Source organism: Hyperoodon ampullatus (genome assembly GCF_949752795.1).
Source record: "Hyperoodon ampullatus genome assembly, chromosome: 18".
NCBI lineage: Eukaryota > Metazoa > Chordata > Mammalia > Artiodactyla > Ziphiidae > Hyperoodon > Hyperoodon ampullatus.
In genome coordinates this window covers 1,375,890-1,392,315 of record NC_136931.1, presented here as the reverse complement: position 1 = coordinate 1,392,315, position 16,426 = coordinate 1,375,890, and the positions used below count along the sequence as shown (strand labels likewise).

General features: G+C 62.1%; 2 protein-coding genes across 3 annotated transcripts; both read right to left on the bottom strand.

Annotated features, from left to right (window-relative positions):
- Positions 1 to 702: 702 nt before the first annotated feature.
- CYBA (cytochrome b-245 alpha chain) lies at positions 703 to 8,419 on the bottom strand. 2 transcript variants are annotated; one of them, XM_079723775.1, is made up of 6 exons: positions 8,290 to 8,419; positions 4,706 to 4,775; positions 4,143 to 4,217; positions 3,849 to 3,932; positions 3,246 to 3,327; positions 703 to 1,066 (listed from the first exon to the last, which is right to left on the bottom strand). In XM_079723775.1, the coding sequence occupies exons 1-6, from the start codon at positions 8,345 to 8,347 to the stop codon at positions 857 to 859; spliced, it is 579 nt and encodes a 192-aa protein (XP_079579901.1). In that variant the 5' UTR covers positions 8,348 to 8,419; the 3' UTR covers positions 703 to 856. The 2 variants fall into 2 exon arrangements, with proteins under 2 accessions (XP_079579901.1, XP_079579900.1); XM_079723774.1 differs by lacking the exon at positions 703 to 1,066 and adding an exon at positions 1,118 to 2,355.
- A 943-nt stretch (positions 8,420 to 9,362) lies between these two features.
- MVD (mevalonate diphosphate decarboxylase) lies at positions 9,363 to 16,114 on the bottom strand (the record flags this gene model as incomplete). Its single annotated transcript, XM_079723489.1, has 10 exons — positions 9,363 to 10,027; positions 10,391 to 10,499; positions 11,296 to 11,411; positions 11,604 to 11,822; positions 11,920 to 11,994; positions 12,083 to 12,282; positions 13,059 to 13,205; positions 13,471 to 13,585; positions 13,952 to 14,022; positions 16,045 to 16,114. 10 exons carry the CDS (start codon positions 16,112 to 16,114, stop codon positions 9,947 to 9,949), a joined length of 1,203 nt encoding a protein of 400 aa, XP_079579615.1. The 3' UTR covers positions 9,363 to 9,946.
- Between the last annotated feature and the right edge of the window lie 312 nt (positions 16,115 to 16,426).

Here is a 16,426-nt window from a genome sequence, read left to right as displayed (position 1 = left end):
ACAGAGTGTAGGCTGACAGGCAGTGTGCCCTCCAGGCCAGAGGTCCCTAGAGACCGCCAGCTCTGGAAGCGTGGGAGCAGGAGGCGAGCAATTTAAGGGCTTTTCCAGACCTCGGGGGAGTGGGTGCCGGGAAGGAAGGGGCTTCCCAGGCTGGGGTGTGCGCTGAAGCCAGGCAAAGCTCTGGGGGCCACAGGGGCTCCTGGCCCCGCCATGGCTACTGTGGTGTGTGGGGTGTGTGTGCGAAGGGGGCATGTATGGTGTGTGGGTGTGTATGTGTTACCGAACCCACTTTGGGTTCACTCACCCACTGAGTACTCCCCCACCCTCCCTCCCTCCCTCCCTCTGGCTTTAAAAACCTTTCCCTGAAAGCCACCAGGGGGTTGGGGGTCTTTTGAGCACGAGCTGCCTGGACTCCTTGCTTGGTGCCTGCCGTAAACCCTGCACCTGCCTTCACCACAACGCGTGTCAGCAGACTGGTTAGCTGTGCGTGGGTGAGCAGACCCGAGTTTGGTTTGGTAACAATTTTGGCGACCTGGCTGGAGCGGAAGTCCCAAGTGGGCACCTTGCCCACGGCACATTGGCCCCAGGGTGGTCCGAGGGGTGCTCCAGCAGGTGAGTCCTAGCAGGTCAGGGAGCTGGGGGGACACATACGCCCTCCCCCCAGACCTGAGACGTTCTTTTCCAGAGTAGAAACACAAACACTTGGAATTCCAGATACGTGTTTCACGGAATAGGCGATGCATCGAGATCCCAGTGCCAGTGAGGAAGATGATAGCCCTGTTGCTGGTGAACCTGAAGGAGTCTGCAGGAGAAGCCCTCGAAGCTTTGGCGGGACGGGAGTGGCTCAAGGCCCTGGTCACACGACCTCATCAGTCACTGGCATGGGGTTTTCCTGGGGGCCACCCACAGGGACCCCTGCCACCTCCTCCTCACTCGGCTTCTTGCGGGCCTCGGCCGGGGGCCGGGGCGGGGGGTTGCTGGGTGGCTGCTTGATGGTGCCCCCCACCTGCGGCCGCTCCTTGGGCTTGGTCTCGATGGGGGTCCACTGCTCCCCGTGGATAGCCGCCTGCAGGACATGGAGGGGCTGGGCTGGGGGTCCTTCCAGGCCGCCCCTGCCCCGCCATACCACCTCCCCGCGCCTGTGCTCCCCCACCCCCGCCAGAAGCCAGGACACAACCGAATTCAGTGAGACCTGAGGGGATTGGAGCTCAGAGAGGTTATTTGATGGGCCTGAGGCCACACAACCAGAACCCAGCTATTTCACCACAACACAAGGGGCCCCACAAGGGCGAGGGGTGCTGAACCCCGGGGCTCCTGAAAGATCCCCTGGAGGCAGCTTCCAGGCGCATAGCCCAAGACCAGCCTTCCTCCCAGGGACTAAGGGCCAGGAGCAGGACAGAAGCCCAGGCCCGAGTGGCCACGATGCTGAACTGAGGCTGGCAGCTCTGGGTGAGGGGGCTGGGGAGAGGCCCAGGAGGGTGGCCAGGGAGGCCAGGGGCCCAGGTGTGTTGAGGAGGAAGAGTGCACAGCCCAGGGAATTTGCTGAAATGCAGACTCCAGGGCCAGAGGCCAGTGGACCTAAGAACGTGTATCTTTCATTTTGTATCCCCTAATACATTAGTTGATAAAAAAAATATGTGACAGCATATACTTTATGGAGCATAAGAATAAAGTGAATTTCTATAATCATACCTCCTAAATTAAAAACTAGAACACTGGGACTTCCCTGGTGGTACAGTGGTTAAGAATCTGCCTGCCAGTGCAGGGGACACGGGTTGGAGCCCTGGTCCGGGAAGATCCCACATGCTGCAGAGCAACTAAGCCCATGCACCACAACTACTGAGCCCACACGCCTAGAGCCTGTGCTCCACAACAAGACAAGCCACCGCAATGAGAAGCCCGCGCACCGCAATGAGGAGTAGCCTCAGCTCACTGCAACTACAGAAAGCCCGTGTGCAGCAACGAAGACCCAACGCAGCCAAAAAATAAATTAATAAATTAATTAAGAGAAAAAACAAACAAACAAACTAGAACAGTCTATCCCAGAAGGTAAAACTAGAAAGTTGAAGGAAGAGAATGCAGGAAAATATGGCATACGGGCAGGGAAATCCTTTTTCTTTCTTTTTTTTTTTTTGCGGTACGCGGGCCTCTCACTGTTGTGGCCTCTCCCGTTGCAGAGCACAGGCTCCGGACACGCAGGCTCAGCGGCCATGGCTCACGGGCCAAGCCGCTCCGCGGCATGTGGGATCCTCCTGGACCGGGGGCATGAACCTGTGTCCCCTGCATCGGCAGGCGGACTCTCAACCACTGCGCCACCAGGGAAGCCCCGGGAAAGCCATTTTTAAAAAGCACAATCTATAAAGCAAATAAATATATTAGACAGACAGACTTCTGCTCAGTGAAGAATTCATGGACAAAGTTAGATCTTAATAGAGAAGGAGGAAGTATCCACAATGGCTAAAGCTTACAAAAGATTCACAATTAAAATACACGTGACATTCCTGCAAACTAACAAGAAAAAGACAAAACCCCAATAGAAAAATGGGCAAAAGATCTGAAGAGGCAGCGTAGAAGCACTCAGACAGCTGAAGCGAATGAGGAGGCAGCCAGCTCGTAATCAGTGGAGCAATCAAGTCAAAATCATCAGGCCCTGTTGGCCTGACTGAAGCTGGTGGCCGTGGCGGGGCTGGAACCACGGCTCAGCAGGTCAGGGGCACCACGCGTAGGAGAACAGCGAGCGTCCAGCAGCCTGTGCCTGGTGGGGCCCCCGCGCCATCCCTACCGCCCCCTGCCCTGCTGTAAAGGTGGCTTCGTGCAGCCTCACTGACAAGGGGCCCTTTGCGTAACCTGGACTCCAGGCAAACCCAGCCCCAAGGGTTTTGCACGTGGCCTCTGCCCTGCTCACGAGCTCCTGACAGCATCCCGAACTGGATGAGAAACGTTTGAGCAGTGGATCCCAATCCAGGCCGGGCCTGCCGGCCGTGTGACCTGGGCCAGCCACATCCCCTCTCTGAGCTTCCACCGCTTGTCTGTGAAGTGGAGGCCCCACCTCCCACCTCGCAGGGCTGCAGCGCAGGTTACAGAGGACGTAGGGGAACGGCTAGCACGTCAGATGAGCCAAAATGGAGGCTACGTTGTAACTGTCCCCACGGTGTGAGCAAGGACACGGGCTTGGCCTGCAGGGCCAGCCATGGGGCCAAGGCTGTCAAGGACCAGCGGGGCTGACCACGGAGGACACTACTCACCATCAAGTAGATGCTGCTTGCGATGGCCAGGCAGGCTGTGCCCAGGATGGTGGCGAGCAGGAAGCCGGCAGGTACCGACAGCCTGGGGCGGGGGTGGAGGACGGAAGACAGTCAGAAGCGGGGTCTGCAGCCCCAGGCCTTGGTCAGAGACCACAGGATCTCAGGACAAAGCCTCCAGGACCTTGAGCAGAGGGGATGCCCAGTGCTGCCCAGGCTGGGCTTCTAACTTTGGCCCCGGAGCTGTTCTCTGTCTGGTTTGCACAGGGCAAACCGGGCAGACATAGGGGCAGGGCGCTGGGCCCCCAGCCACCACCCAGGGAGGAGGCCCAAGCAGCTGCAGAGGCGCTGCGTGTGGCGGTCTCCCCGGCAGCGACCACCAGACTCATTGTGGGACGGCTGAGCAGAACCGCCCAGCTGAGCCCCGTCAACCCCAGAACACTGATTATTCCTGACTTAAGCTACCAGGTTGGGGTGAATCGTTACCCAGTAAGTAATGACGGATACAGGTTTAGGGAACCTCTGGCAGAGCCCGGGAGGGGCCTGACTTGACCCCAGAAGTCCTCTGCCGGCGGCGCTGGTGGTCCCAAGGGGGCAGAGACTCACCCCAGGTGCAGGAAGGCCCGGATGTAGTAATTGCTGGTGAGAGGCCCGAACACCTTCACCACTCTGGTCAGGTACTTCTGTCCGCTAGGCAGAGGGAGGGAGGGGAGACAGACCGCATCCAGCTCAGCCCACCCCACCGCCCACCCCAGCCCAGAGCGCCCGGCTCTTCCTCCCAGGGGCCCGGGGGCTCAGCGGCTGGGCAGACACCGAGTGCGCTGGTGCTGGGGACAGGACCAGGTTCCTCCGGGTTACGGCTCCTGGAGAGGCCCCCAGAGCAGGGGAGGGGAGACTCACCACCTCTCCATGGTGGAGCCCTTGCTCCTCTTCCCCCGGGGGTACTCTAGCAGGCAGATCAACACACCTGCTGCACTGAAGCTGCGGTTAAGGAACAGCCCAGCTCAGCCTGAGGGGCTGCAGTGAGCCCCCTCTGCTGATGAGAAAAGAGAGAGGTGCGGCCGCTGCCCGAGGTCACACAGCTGGGAAACAGCTGGGCGGAATTCCCGTAGCTCTGGCCACTTTGCTGCCTTCTTTGCTGTCCTGTGCCCTCCCTCCCCCCACGTCTGCCTTGGCCTCCAGAGAGCCTGTAACAGCCGGGCTGGCGGGGGGAAGGGGGGACCCGGTCCACTCGTGGATAGGCCCGGCCGGCTAGGGAGGGTGGCTGATAGACGGGGGTGTGGAGGGGGTCCCGAGCATTCCCGAGGCCTCAGTGCCACCCTCGGGGCACTGACACCTCCCACCCCGCCAGGGCCCGGCCCGGTGTGTCTGTCACCTCCCTGCTCTGAGCCCCTCCTGCCTTCCAGGGGCAGCGGCATCTCTACCACCCCCGCCCCGACCTGGGGTGTGCAGCGGGAGGATACATGGAGTATGCGCCCAGGTACCACTGGGCAAACTGGCCGGCCGTGGCCACAATGCCCCCGGTGATGAGGACTGTGGACAGAGGAGAAGCAGGTTAGTAGGTGCTCCACCCCATGCCTGCAGGGGCTCTGGCCACCTCCCTGTGCTCCCACCCCCCAGAGGGGCCACCAGTCCACCACAGAGCTGCCCTCTGTCCGCCACCGTGTTAGCCCAGGAAGGGGACCCAGGTGGGTGCAGCCCCTGGCCGGTGATAGGGAATGGCCGTAGGCATGGGGGTCGGGATGCCTTCCCCTGGGAAGCAGCATTCGAGCCAGGGAGGGGCCTGAGGGGCTGCTGAGGGATGTGTGGGAGAGGAAAGGCCTGGGCTCCAGCCTGGACACACTCCCCAGGCCCCTGACCCTCAACACGCTGAGCGTTTGCTCGATGCATTTAAAGACTGCACTGTTGGTTGCTGATTTTGTACCGGCTGCGTGGACATTCTCTCCCGGCTGGGGGTGTCCTGGACGACCCCATTCGTGTGTTTTGTGTGATGCTGCTCCTCCCACCAGTTCTGAGTGGACTTGGTCTCTCCAGCCCTTTACCTGCAGCTCTGTGTGCGCCTGCCGTGAGCGAGCGTATTTGTCTTTCCTCCCCAGTAATTTTTTTCTTTTCTATTGCGGTAAAATCAGTGAACAGCTCAGTGGCGTCGCGAAGCACATTCACATTGTTGTGGCACCGTCACCACCAACCATCCCCCGGATTTCCAGTCATTTATTGAGGTATAATTATTACATAAAGTGCACAGACTTTTTACATGTGTGACCCCCTACGTGATCTCCACCTGAATCAAGATTCCCGCCACCCGGAAAGTTCTCTGAGGCCCTTTTTTGCTGAACCGAACGTTTGTCCAGGCCCTCCCTGCGGTGGGTTGCGTGGAGCTCCAGCTCACTCTTTGTCGTGCTGGGTAGTTTCCTACTGTGTGAATCCACCACGATTTATTTATCCATTCTCCTGTCTTTGGGACATGTCAGTTGCTTCTGGTCTTGGGCTATAATGAATAAGCTGATAGAGCTAAATTCTTTATAGTTTAAGCAATCTGATAGTGAATTTAACACCTTTTATTGACTGTGATTGCAGATAACTTACTTTGCTATTTTATTTGTGTTTTCTCTTGAACTAGCTTTTTTTGTTGCTTCTCCTGCCTTCTGCTGACTTGATCAAACTTTAATTTTAAAATTCCTCTTTCTGGGACTTCCCCTGGCAGTCCAGTGGTCAAGATTCTGCGTTTCCAATGCAGGGGGCACGGGTTCAATCCCTGGTTGGGGAACTAAGATCCCAATGCCACGTGGCGCAGCCCCCAAAAAAAAAATTCCTCTTCCTGAACCACATGTGGACTTTAGAAGGTTTAACTTCAGTCTCACCCCAAATTACCCACGATTATTAATTATTTACGGTCAGTGTCTTCACGCTGCTGTGGCCGTCCTTCTCTCTGGATCCAGCTTCACTCTCGCTGTAGCACATCCTTCAGTAGTTCTTTCCGGTGACCTGAACTTCCTGGTCAGGGGGCCCTGTGGCACAGGGTGTGGGAGGGCAGCCCGCCCCCATGCGCAGTACAGGCCTGAGTTTCCAGCGGTTTTGTCTTGTTCGAGTCTTTCTTCATCCAGGCTCCAGTGGCAAATGGCACAATTCCTTGGGGGGGATGATCTTTTGGTCTGTTTCTTCCCGGCTCTGGCCTCAGAATCTCAGCGGGTAAAAGCCCTGACTCCTGGCGCCCCTCCCTTCGGCCCCTGAACCCTCATCATTTCCGCTGGCGTCAGGCTCAGCTACGTTCATGTTCATGCTTGCTGTGCTGTCAGCACCTCCCTGAGCTGGAGGAGGGAAGGGACGTTTCCCCTGCATTCAGGCAGCACCATGTCCACTCGACCTGGGGGTGTAATTTCCTTGGCCTGAGCCTCCATCATTAGCAAGAGCCTCAGCTCCCATGGGGCTGTGGCCTCACGATGGGGATGGAAACTTCAGCTAGTGGTGAACCAGGCGAACGTGGGCAGAGGTGCTGGCTACGTCAGGCTGTGTGCTCTGGAAAGACTTCTCTGAGCAGGTGGATGTGAGCTGAGAGGTCGGCTTCAGGAGGAAGCCGCTTCCGCAGAGGCCAGGGAGGGTGGGCCCCAGAGGACTAGAGGGCCAGGGGTGGAGCGGTCGGAATTGGAAGGGACATGGTCTGATTAGATGGGACTTTCTACAATAAAAAGGGCCCAGGGGCTGCGATGCTTGTGGGGCCTGGCCTGGTCAGCCCGGAGGGCTGTAGTTAGTACTGAATCAGGAGGAAAAGTCGGCAAAAGGAGGAATTTGGAGCCAGAAGGGGGACCTTCTGACAAACCGCCCCCTTTGATGGTGGAGGAAGCCGAGCCGTAGTCATTGCGGGGAGGGTGGGGGGAGAGGACAGCTCTGGGCAGAAGCGAGGAGAGCCAGGTACTGACCCACTGGGTTCTCAGCCACTTAGATGCCAGAAGGGGGCCTGTCTGCCTGGACCCAGATCTTGGGGCTGGTGCCCCAAAGCCGCCCACCTCCCCAAACGCAACCGTACAGTGCTCCCCTCTCCACCCAGCTTCGCTGGCTCCTCCAGCCCCCAGGATGGGGGTGGGGGCCTCGGGGTGGGTCCCAGGTAAGCGGTGGTGGGCTGAGACCCTCCTCATCCCCATATCCCCCAGTCCTCCCACCCGCCCACTCGGGCTGGGTGTGGGGCCTTCCTGGGAGGGGCAGAGCCGTGAGCGGCTTCTTCTTGCTTCCGGCCCCGCCGCCTCCTGAGAGGTTCCCGAGTCTGTACGGCACGGGCTTCCGCCCGCCCCCGTGAGCGCAGGGCGGCAGGGTGACGGCGCCTTCCCTCCCCAGAAGCAGCCCCAGGGGGCTGGGTGGGAGGAGGTCACATGGGCTGTTTCTAGCCGCCTTGTGCAATGGCCTTCGGAGCCGACTCAGGGCTGGGCCCCAGAGACAGAGCGGTCGCCCCCCATGGGCCAAGTGCAAGGCCAGGAGGCAGGAGGAGCCCACCTCCACACCACAGGACCCCCGGGGCGGGAGGGGCCAGTCCAGGCAGGGGTGGGTCAGGCCAGGTTTTCCCAACCCTGCTGGGTGGTGACTCTCCGGAAACCCCCGGGGGCAAACGCTTCTTCCCCCGACTGTAACTTCCTCTTTTGACGGGGGGCGGGTGGAGGAGTGAAAGGACAGAGGATGGGGTGTGGGTGTGCAGGGTCTGCAGGGGCAGGAGGGCCCCGGATCCCCCTCCCCAGCCCCAAGGCTCCGCTCGGAGGCTGCTGCCTGCTCCCAACACAGGCCCCCAGGCTCCTTCCCGCTGGAGTCTCCAGTCTCGGGGCCCCCACCCCCAGGCTTCAGTTCCCACTTCCTGGCCTGCAGCCCAGGGCCTCTGGCTCCTCAGGACCCTCTCCCGCCCCCTCTCCAGCCTGCCCCCTCCCCCTTTCCTCGGCCATAGCCTGGGGCCTCCAGGCCCCCACTTCCCCAGCCCGGGCTCCAGCCTGGACTGCCGTGGCACCCCTCACCCGAGGCGCAGCCGCCCTCTGCAGCCCCGCCCCCCGTGCGGCAGCCCCCCACTCACTCAGGCCGGATGCCAGCGCCTGCTCGTTGGCCCACATGGCCCACTCGATCTGCCCCATGGTGGCGACCCTGCTCGGACACAGCTTAGGCCCTTCGGATCCCGCGTCCCCAGAGCTCCGCCTGCCTCCCGCCCCGAGTCCCCCCGAGTTCCGGCGCCGCCCGGCCCGCCCCGCCGCTGGCCCCGCCCCAGCCCCGGTTCCCCAGGTGGCAGGCAGGCCTGGCGGCAGGTGGGGTCACAGTGCTCCCAGGAGCCTCATCCCCCACCCCCGCCCCGAGAGCCTGGGACCTGGAGCTCAGGAAGGGGCCCTGCTCAGCCGGCCCAGGCCTTCCTCCATGCAGACCCAGCCAGCTCGGCCGCGGTGGACTCGAGTGGGGGCGGGGCTTCAAGCCAGGACCCCTGAGCCTCGTGGGGATCCCTCCCCGGAGGTCAGCGCAGGCCCAGCCTCCACCTCATCTGGCCCTGGGCTAGTGCAGGTGTGGACAGGTGTGGCCTCTGCAGGCAACCCTTTGCTCAGAGACTAATTTGGGAGGGGTGGTGCTGAGAGTGTGGGAAGCTTCTGGGAAAATCCAGAATGCAGGGGTGCTGGGCCCTGTCCTCTGTCACCTCCCTCCTCTGACCCCCCCCTTCAGGGTCAAGGTCAGAGTGCTCAGATGCCCTCCCCCTCCCCCCAGCTGGGTTAGGACAATGGGGAGGGATGCGAACGGTGACGTCGCTCAGGTCAGAGGAACGGAGAAACTCACTTGGAGGGAGGGCTCTGGTTGCAGACCCACAGCTTCGGGCTGAGTAGGGGCTCCTGCCCGCAAAGCCGCTTCCCACCTCCCTTCCTGGACGGAGCTTAGAGCCAGGCCCAAACCGCGTCCCCAGCCTGTCAGCCTGAGCGACCACGTCCACCACGGTGGTGGCCATGGCCATGGGGCAGGGTCAGCTGAGCACCCCATATGTGGCTGGGCAACAGAGGGCGAGCTGGGGGCAGAAGTCGAGTCCCCGGCCCCATCTCCCGCCGAGCCCTCCCAGCCCCCTCGGTGAGCTCTGCCTGGAGAGAAAGGAGAAAGCACGCCAGGCAGAGTCCTTGAACCGCCTTTACTGCGGCCTTGGTGCTGCTCCCCCGTCCCCACAGACACAACACTGGTCTTTTTGTGAAGACACCCTGTGCCCACTCGGGGGCCTGGGCTCAGGGTCAGGCGGGGCACTTCACGGGGGTGTCCTGAGGTCGCACCCTGTGCTGTGGCCCGTGCTCCAGCTCCGAGGGGGGACCCCTGACACGCCGTCGTCTCCAGTGGTAAAGCTGCTGTTGGGGGCAGTGGGAGTGACCCCCGAGTTCAGGGCCAGAGCCCTTTATTGGCAATGCACCGACAGCTCCCCACTGGCTGGTTCGGTCCCCCAGTGCTTGGATCCGGAACCAGGCTCCCACCTCAGCAAGGTGCTGGGCGCAGGTCGAGGAAAGGTGAGGCACCTGGGGGCCCCGCTCCTGACCGCCTGGGCACCTGCAGGCGTCATCCCACTGTCCAACTCGGCCACAGCACACTGCCCAGTCCGGAGCCAGGCGGCCACCCACAAATCCCAACAAGCGCGGCCAGGCAGCCGCCACACCCGGTTCCCAGTCCCAGCAAAGCGGCCCCTTCTCCCAGCGGTGGCCAGGGCTCCGTCGAGGAGGCGGTCAGGCAGCTGCCTTCGGCAAACCATCGGGACCCAGGAGGTAAGCGCCAGGGTCATCCAGGACTTGAGGCCCGGGTCCCACCTAGGGGGTTGAGGAATCAGTGTCAGGGCAGGTGACAGGGAGCAACTTCCTTCCAGGAAGTGCCAGTCAGATGACACCCTCTTGGTGACACCGGGCCCAGGGCCCAATCCTCCAGCACAGCCTCAGTCCCTCCGGGCAGACCTGGGGTGGACAGCAAGTCCTGGGGTGGACGGTAGAGGCCAAGGCCTGGGTGCACAGGTCACAGGTCTGGGAATTGGATGGATGTGGCGGAAATCCTGGCCCTGCCACTCGAGCAGGGACCCTGATCTGTTCTGGGGGTCTCCACGCTCCAGCCCCACCCTCCCCTCCCCTCAGCCTGGGGCTGAGCCCGCAGGGCACGTGCGGTGTGCGGCCAGGACTCACCTGAGTGGCAATGATGTATTTGATGCCGCCGGGGGTGGTGTCCGCACCCAGCGCAGCCTTAAGCTCATCGGAGAGCGGGACAGGCTCCACGGGCAGCCCCTTCAGAAACCTAGGAGACAAGGCAGGACTGGACGGGGAGTGCGGGGACGGGGCATGTGCAGAACAGGCAGATCCAGGACGGAACGCGAAGCAGCTGCCGGGGGCCGGGGGCTCGTGACTGCCAACGGGGTCGGGGCCTCTGGGGCTGACGGACAAGGGTGCCCAGCATGTTCTTAATGCTCCGGGCTGTACACCTCAAAGCGGTTAAATGGTGGGTTTACGTTACGAGCATTCACCAGGCGCACAGACGCTGAGCGGGAAGGCCGAGGGCCTGGCGCCGTCACTGAGGGGCGGGTTTCGGGAAACCTCCACGAGGCTTTGGTGCCGCCTCTCACCCTGGCCCACGACTGCTGCTGCGCCCGTTGGGGGACACAGCTTAAGAAGAAAAGGCCTCAGCTGACGCTTGGGTTGGTGCTTAAACCTACAAACTACCCCCAGGGTGACCAGGGCGATGAGTCCTCGGTCGTGGGGCCGGTCCCACGTGGTGTGGAAGGGAGCATCCGGCTCTTCCCACCAGAAGGGGCACCGCCCCCCCCGGGTGACAGATCAAAGGGCCCCACCCACGCTTCCCGCGCCCCTAGCGGGCAGCCGTCCCCTCACTGAGTACTGGGTCCCTTAACCAGCGGCGAGGGAGAAATCCAGACGCCGTGCCATCACAGGAGCTGCGGGCGGCACGTGCGTGCCCCCGGGGCTGGGCCGAGCGGAGTAGCATCCGCAGTCACACAGAGGCACACGTGGGACACACTGCCTGCGGCCCCACGGGTCCCCGCCTGCCGTGGCCTCCCGGGAGGGGGCCCACAACTCACTTGTCTCCGTTCAACTCGGGGGGGAAGCTGTGCCTCACGGCAGCCGCGAACTCAGCCACAGTGTCGTCCAGGGTGAAGATCACGGCGTTGGCACCTGCGTCAAATGTGTACGCCACCTGGGACCGACCGCGAGGTCAGACCGGCTCAGACCGGCTCCCAGTGCCTGCAGGCCACCCGCTCACGACGAGGGTGGGGGGCCGCGCAACCAAAACGAGAGCGAGAGGGAGATGCAGCCCTCAGAGAAGGGGGCTCCGTGAAGCCCTGGCACGACCGGCTCACGGCCCGGGGCGCCCCAGCCCCGCACCTGCCTTGGTCCGCCCGTGGTGCGCGTTGAAGCAGTGCACCAGGTGGATGATACGCCGGGACGTGTCGTTGAGGTAGGAGATGGGCGGGAAGGTGTCCAGGCAGGTGGCGTGGAACTGGTTGCTGTCCTTCATGGTCAACTGGCCGAAGGCCTGGAAGTCGCGCTCCCTGATGCAGCGGGTCATCTCGGCCATGCGTGCCGGCACCAGCGCCTCGGCCCGGAACTGCAAGGCAGGCGGCCACTCCGTGAGCCGAGCAGAGCCACGGGGCCCGGCTTCCGAGCGCCCCGGGAGCCACCCGCCCAGCCGGCCGCGGCCTCACCCTGAGCAGGGCGCTGGTCTCCACGCTGGTCTGCATGCCCGCCGTGCTGCCCGTCGGCTTCCTCTCGGTGCTCACCTGCGGCGAGGGAGGGAGGTCTGCGCCACGCCCGCGGCCCCGGGAGCTGGGGAGGCCCTCCCGCCCCCAGCTCGGCCCTCCTGCTCACCACGAGGATGAGGACACGGAGTTCCGGCCAGTGTGACTCGGGGGCCACCTGACGGGCGATGCTGTCCTTCCCGTCGGCCCGCTCTCCCATCTGCCACTCCACGAAGCCGCCGTACAGGCTGCGGCAGGCGCTGCCCGAGCCCCTGCGGGCCACTTCCGACAGGTCGCTCTCCACGCCATAGACCCGGGCCAGGGTGTAGGCTGCAGGCAGTGATGGGGGCGGGGAGGCTCAGACAGGCTGGAGGGTCCCTGGCCTGTGCTCAGTGCCACGGGAGGGGGGCACCCGGGTGACGGAGGCTCAGCCCCCAGCTCCACGGCTGGCATCCAGCACCCACGTGCTCATGCACTCAGCCTCCGCAGAGGGCTCTGGCGGGACGGGAAGCCTCCTGGGGACTGGGAGGCCTGTGTGCCGAGGGGCCGGAGAAAGCTTCTCTGAGAAGCTCTGAGGGGTGCTGTTTGGGGCACGGCCCAAGGCACAGAGGGCAAAAAGTGTGCACGCCTGGGGCTGCTGGCAGCGCTGGGCACAGGGCCAGAACTGGTCAAGGGTCTGATGCCAGGATGCGGACCTGGGGGTCCACGAGGCAGGCCGTCTGCCCCCGATGCAGCCTGGCTCACTGGTCTCAGGCTACATGGAGGACGTGACTCAGCTGCCCACCCCTGTGGTAAGTGCCTTTGCCCCCAGCTCGGGGGTGGGGGTCCCCGCTGGAGAGTGAGCCAGCAGAGGGGAGGGCAGAGCAGAGATTCAGAGGGAGAGATGGGCTCCCAGTAGGCCGTCCGACAGCCTGGGGCTGGCCACAGCCCTTGGGATTCTGCTACATAAGCCAAGAAATCGTCCCCGCTTAGTTTAAGCCAGTTTGAGGGGCGTTCTGTCACGCACAGGGTCCTATACACAGAGCTCAGCGTTCAGACATGTGACACAGCCGAGGCCACGGCCCTATGCCCGGGGCACAGCACTGGGGCCCGTCCCGGGCACCCACCTAGGCAGGCGTAGCCCGCTGCTGAGGAGGCCAGGCCCGCAGCCGTGGGGAAGTTGTTCACCGAGGCCACGTGCACCTTGTAGCTGAGGCTGAGGGGCAGCGGGTCCTCGTGGCCGTCGCTCCTCCGCTTGCGGGCCAGGCGACGGACTGCAGGGATAGGAGACAGCGCCATGGGTAAGCACGGCGGGGACCGGCCTCTGTCCGAGCTCCGCATGCAGACTTCCTTCTCGGGAGGCCCCAGGCCCCAGGCCCAGCTGTGCTGATGGGCGTCTGTGGCCCCTGGGGCGTGGGAGGTATGGGGGGTGGCGGCAGCAGCGCCTTCTGTGCACTCGGACCCGCCCAGCGCGAGGAAGGGGCACAGGGGAAGGAGCGGGCCTGGCCTGACCCCAGCATCCCCGGGGCCCCCACTCACTCTCCCTCAGGCAGGCCTGGAGGCGCGGCTGCCCCACGTCCTCCTCCCGGCCGTTTAGCCAAATCCGGTCCTCTGTGAAGTCCCTGCTGATGGCGGCCGTTGTGGTGGTTTTTAACTGGGAAAGAAAGTGCAGGGCCTCCTGAGTGGCGGGCATCGGCCAAGCACCCCTCTCTGCGGGGGCCTTTCCGGCCCTGGTCCCTCCTGGGCGCCCACTCAGGGCAGGTGGGCTGGGCTCAGGCGGTGAGAACACCCCATGGGCGTCCACTACCCAAGGCGCGGCCCATGCTCCCATCTCCTGGCAGAGAATGCAGGGCAGGGACCGCCAAGGAGGGGGCCAGGCGTGTGCATGCGTGTGCGCTGAGCACTCCTCACAGCGGGTGATGGCACGCACAGCATTCATTGGCTGGGGATTTGCTGCCACCATCTGTAAACAAAGGTTTTGTAAATACTTTTTCGGTGTGTATCACCAGCCCAGGCTCACCTGATCCTGGTGCAACGTGACACTCAGAGAGGAGTTGATGGGCAGGATCAGCTCCTCGTCTCGCTTTCCCCCTGGAACACATGGCCCACGGCAAAGCCGGTCAGTGTCCCAGCCCAGCAGACTGGCGCACTGTTGCTCCCGCCCACCCACACCCCACCCCTCCCCACCCCCGCTGCCACCCCACAGCTCCCCAGTTGCCTGGACCCTGCTCTCTCACTGCACAAGCTAAGTCCTCTTCCTGCTGTGCCCCCGCCTTCAGGAAGCCCTCCTGGATTGCTCCCCCACTTCACTTAGCTCCCGAGAGCAGGGCTGGACCCCTTGCTTCACTGCTTCTGTTTTGTCTTTCACTCACTCAACAAATAGCCTCGGAGCGCCTACCAGGTGCTGAGTGCTCTGATTATAAGGCCCTTGCCTTTTCCTCCCAAACAGAAGGAGCCCCAGTTACTGAAAACTCTTCAAATCTCCCTGTTCGTACCCCTTGGAGACAGCATTCCCCCCACTTCCGCTGAGCACTTCCCCTCCTGTCATATCACAGCAAACACAGGAAACCTTCCAGAAAGTCCAAAATTTCAAATCCATTGTTAGGCACAGGTGCTGCACTTTTGTGCAGGGTCTTTGGGGTGGCAGACAGTTACGGGACACAAGAAAGACAAATCCTGGTAGGTAATACAGGAAAGTCCAGAAGGATCCCCCGTAAACACGCCCAACTGGTTTCTGACAAAAGTGCAAAAGCGGTTCCTCGGAGGAGGCGCAGCCTCTTCCGAAAAGACTGCTGGGTCACTGGACATCCACCACTGAGCAGAGCTGAGCCCCACATCTCAGACCTTGGACAAAAAAAATCACTCAGAATGAATCACAGAGTTAGATTTAAAACGTAAAACCCTAAAACTTTTAGGAAAAAACATAAACACTCTTCAGGACGTAGGACTAGGAAAGACGGCTCTGACTTGGTAGGAAGGATGGAGAAGGTGACCCACTGGGGCCCTTTTAACAACTCAGCCCTTTGAAAGACCCTGTTAGGGGGATGGAGAGAGAAGCTACACGGTGGGAGAAAATATCTGCAAACCACACATCCAGCAAGAATTAGTATCTAAAATACAAAGCGAACTTTCAAAACTCAACGGTAAAAAGCAGACAATGCAGTTAGAATGTGGACGAAAGTCCTAAAGAGACATTTCACATAAGACTCTCAGAGGGCAAGCAAATGAGCACTGGGAAAGCTGTTCAACATCACTGAGCGGCATGAGAACACAAACTAAAGCCACAGTGAGATGTCACCACCCACCCATCAGAATGGCTAAAATAACAGCTGGTGACAACACCGCATGCGGAAAAGCTGGATCACACCTACATTATATGTTGTTGGTAGGGATGAAAAACGGTACAGCCACGCGGGAAAAGTGTGTTTCTTTAAAAAACCAAACATGCAACCACCCTATGGCCCAGCAACTGTACTCCGGGCCATTTATCCAGAAGAATGAAAACTTATGTTCACACAAAAACCTGTACAGGAAAGTTTACGGCAGCTTTATTCATAATTGACCCAAACTGGAAACAGCCCAGCTGCCTTGAAAGGGCATATGGCCAAGCAAACTGTGGCCCCTCTACGCTGGGAACGGAACAGAAGAGAATAACTGACTCCAAGATTCACCCGGGCGACTCTCCAGAAACTAGTGAGCAAGAAGAGCGAATCCCAGGAGCATTCCTGAGACCAGAACAAGACAGACACGGAGAGCAGGTGGAGGTGGCAGAGTGGGCGTGACCATGGGAGCCAAGCCCCCGCGGGGACGGGCGACCTGTATGGAGTGTGTCTCCCGGTGTCTAGCCCCGCGGGGACGGACGTCCCGTAAGGACAGTGCCCCCAGGTGTCCCGGCTGCAGGTGGTGCCAGCTCCGCGATCGCACTGCCCTGCCGGGTGGAGGGCGCGGCGGGTCCTCACACCTGCACGCGGACACACAATCTCATCCAGACGAGGGCCCAGCCCAACTGCCGCGGCCGGAGGACCCGGTCCACCGCCCAAACCGGCCCCTCCGAGCCTCAGTTTCCCCGTCCGCAGGGCCCCCACATCCCGCGCCCCGAGGCCCGCCACTCACAGTACTTGATGACCGCGATGTTGACCGGCGCGGTGCAGGTCACCACCTCGAGCCGCTTCTCCGAGGCCATGGCCGAAAAGCAGCGCGACCCTAGCTCCCGGCAGCAGGCCTTTCCTACCCGCGCCGCAGCCAGCCCCGCGATTGGTCCGCGTCGCCCCACCTGCTCGCGTGCTGCCCAATCAGCGGCGGGCCCTGTCCACGCTCCACCTCTCAGCCAATGAGCGGGATCGGACGATGGACTGCAGACGCTGAGCCCGCCCCCGCTGGCCAGCGGACGCGCTCCGGCTCTGCGCAGGCGTGGGGATCTGTCCCAACGCGGTGTCCGCGCAGGCGCCGGCTTTGCGCAGGCGCGTGGCGGCGGCCTTACCGGTAGGGCGCGGGT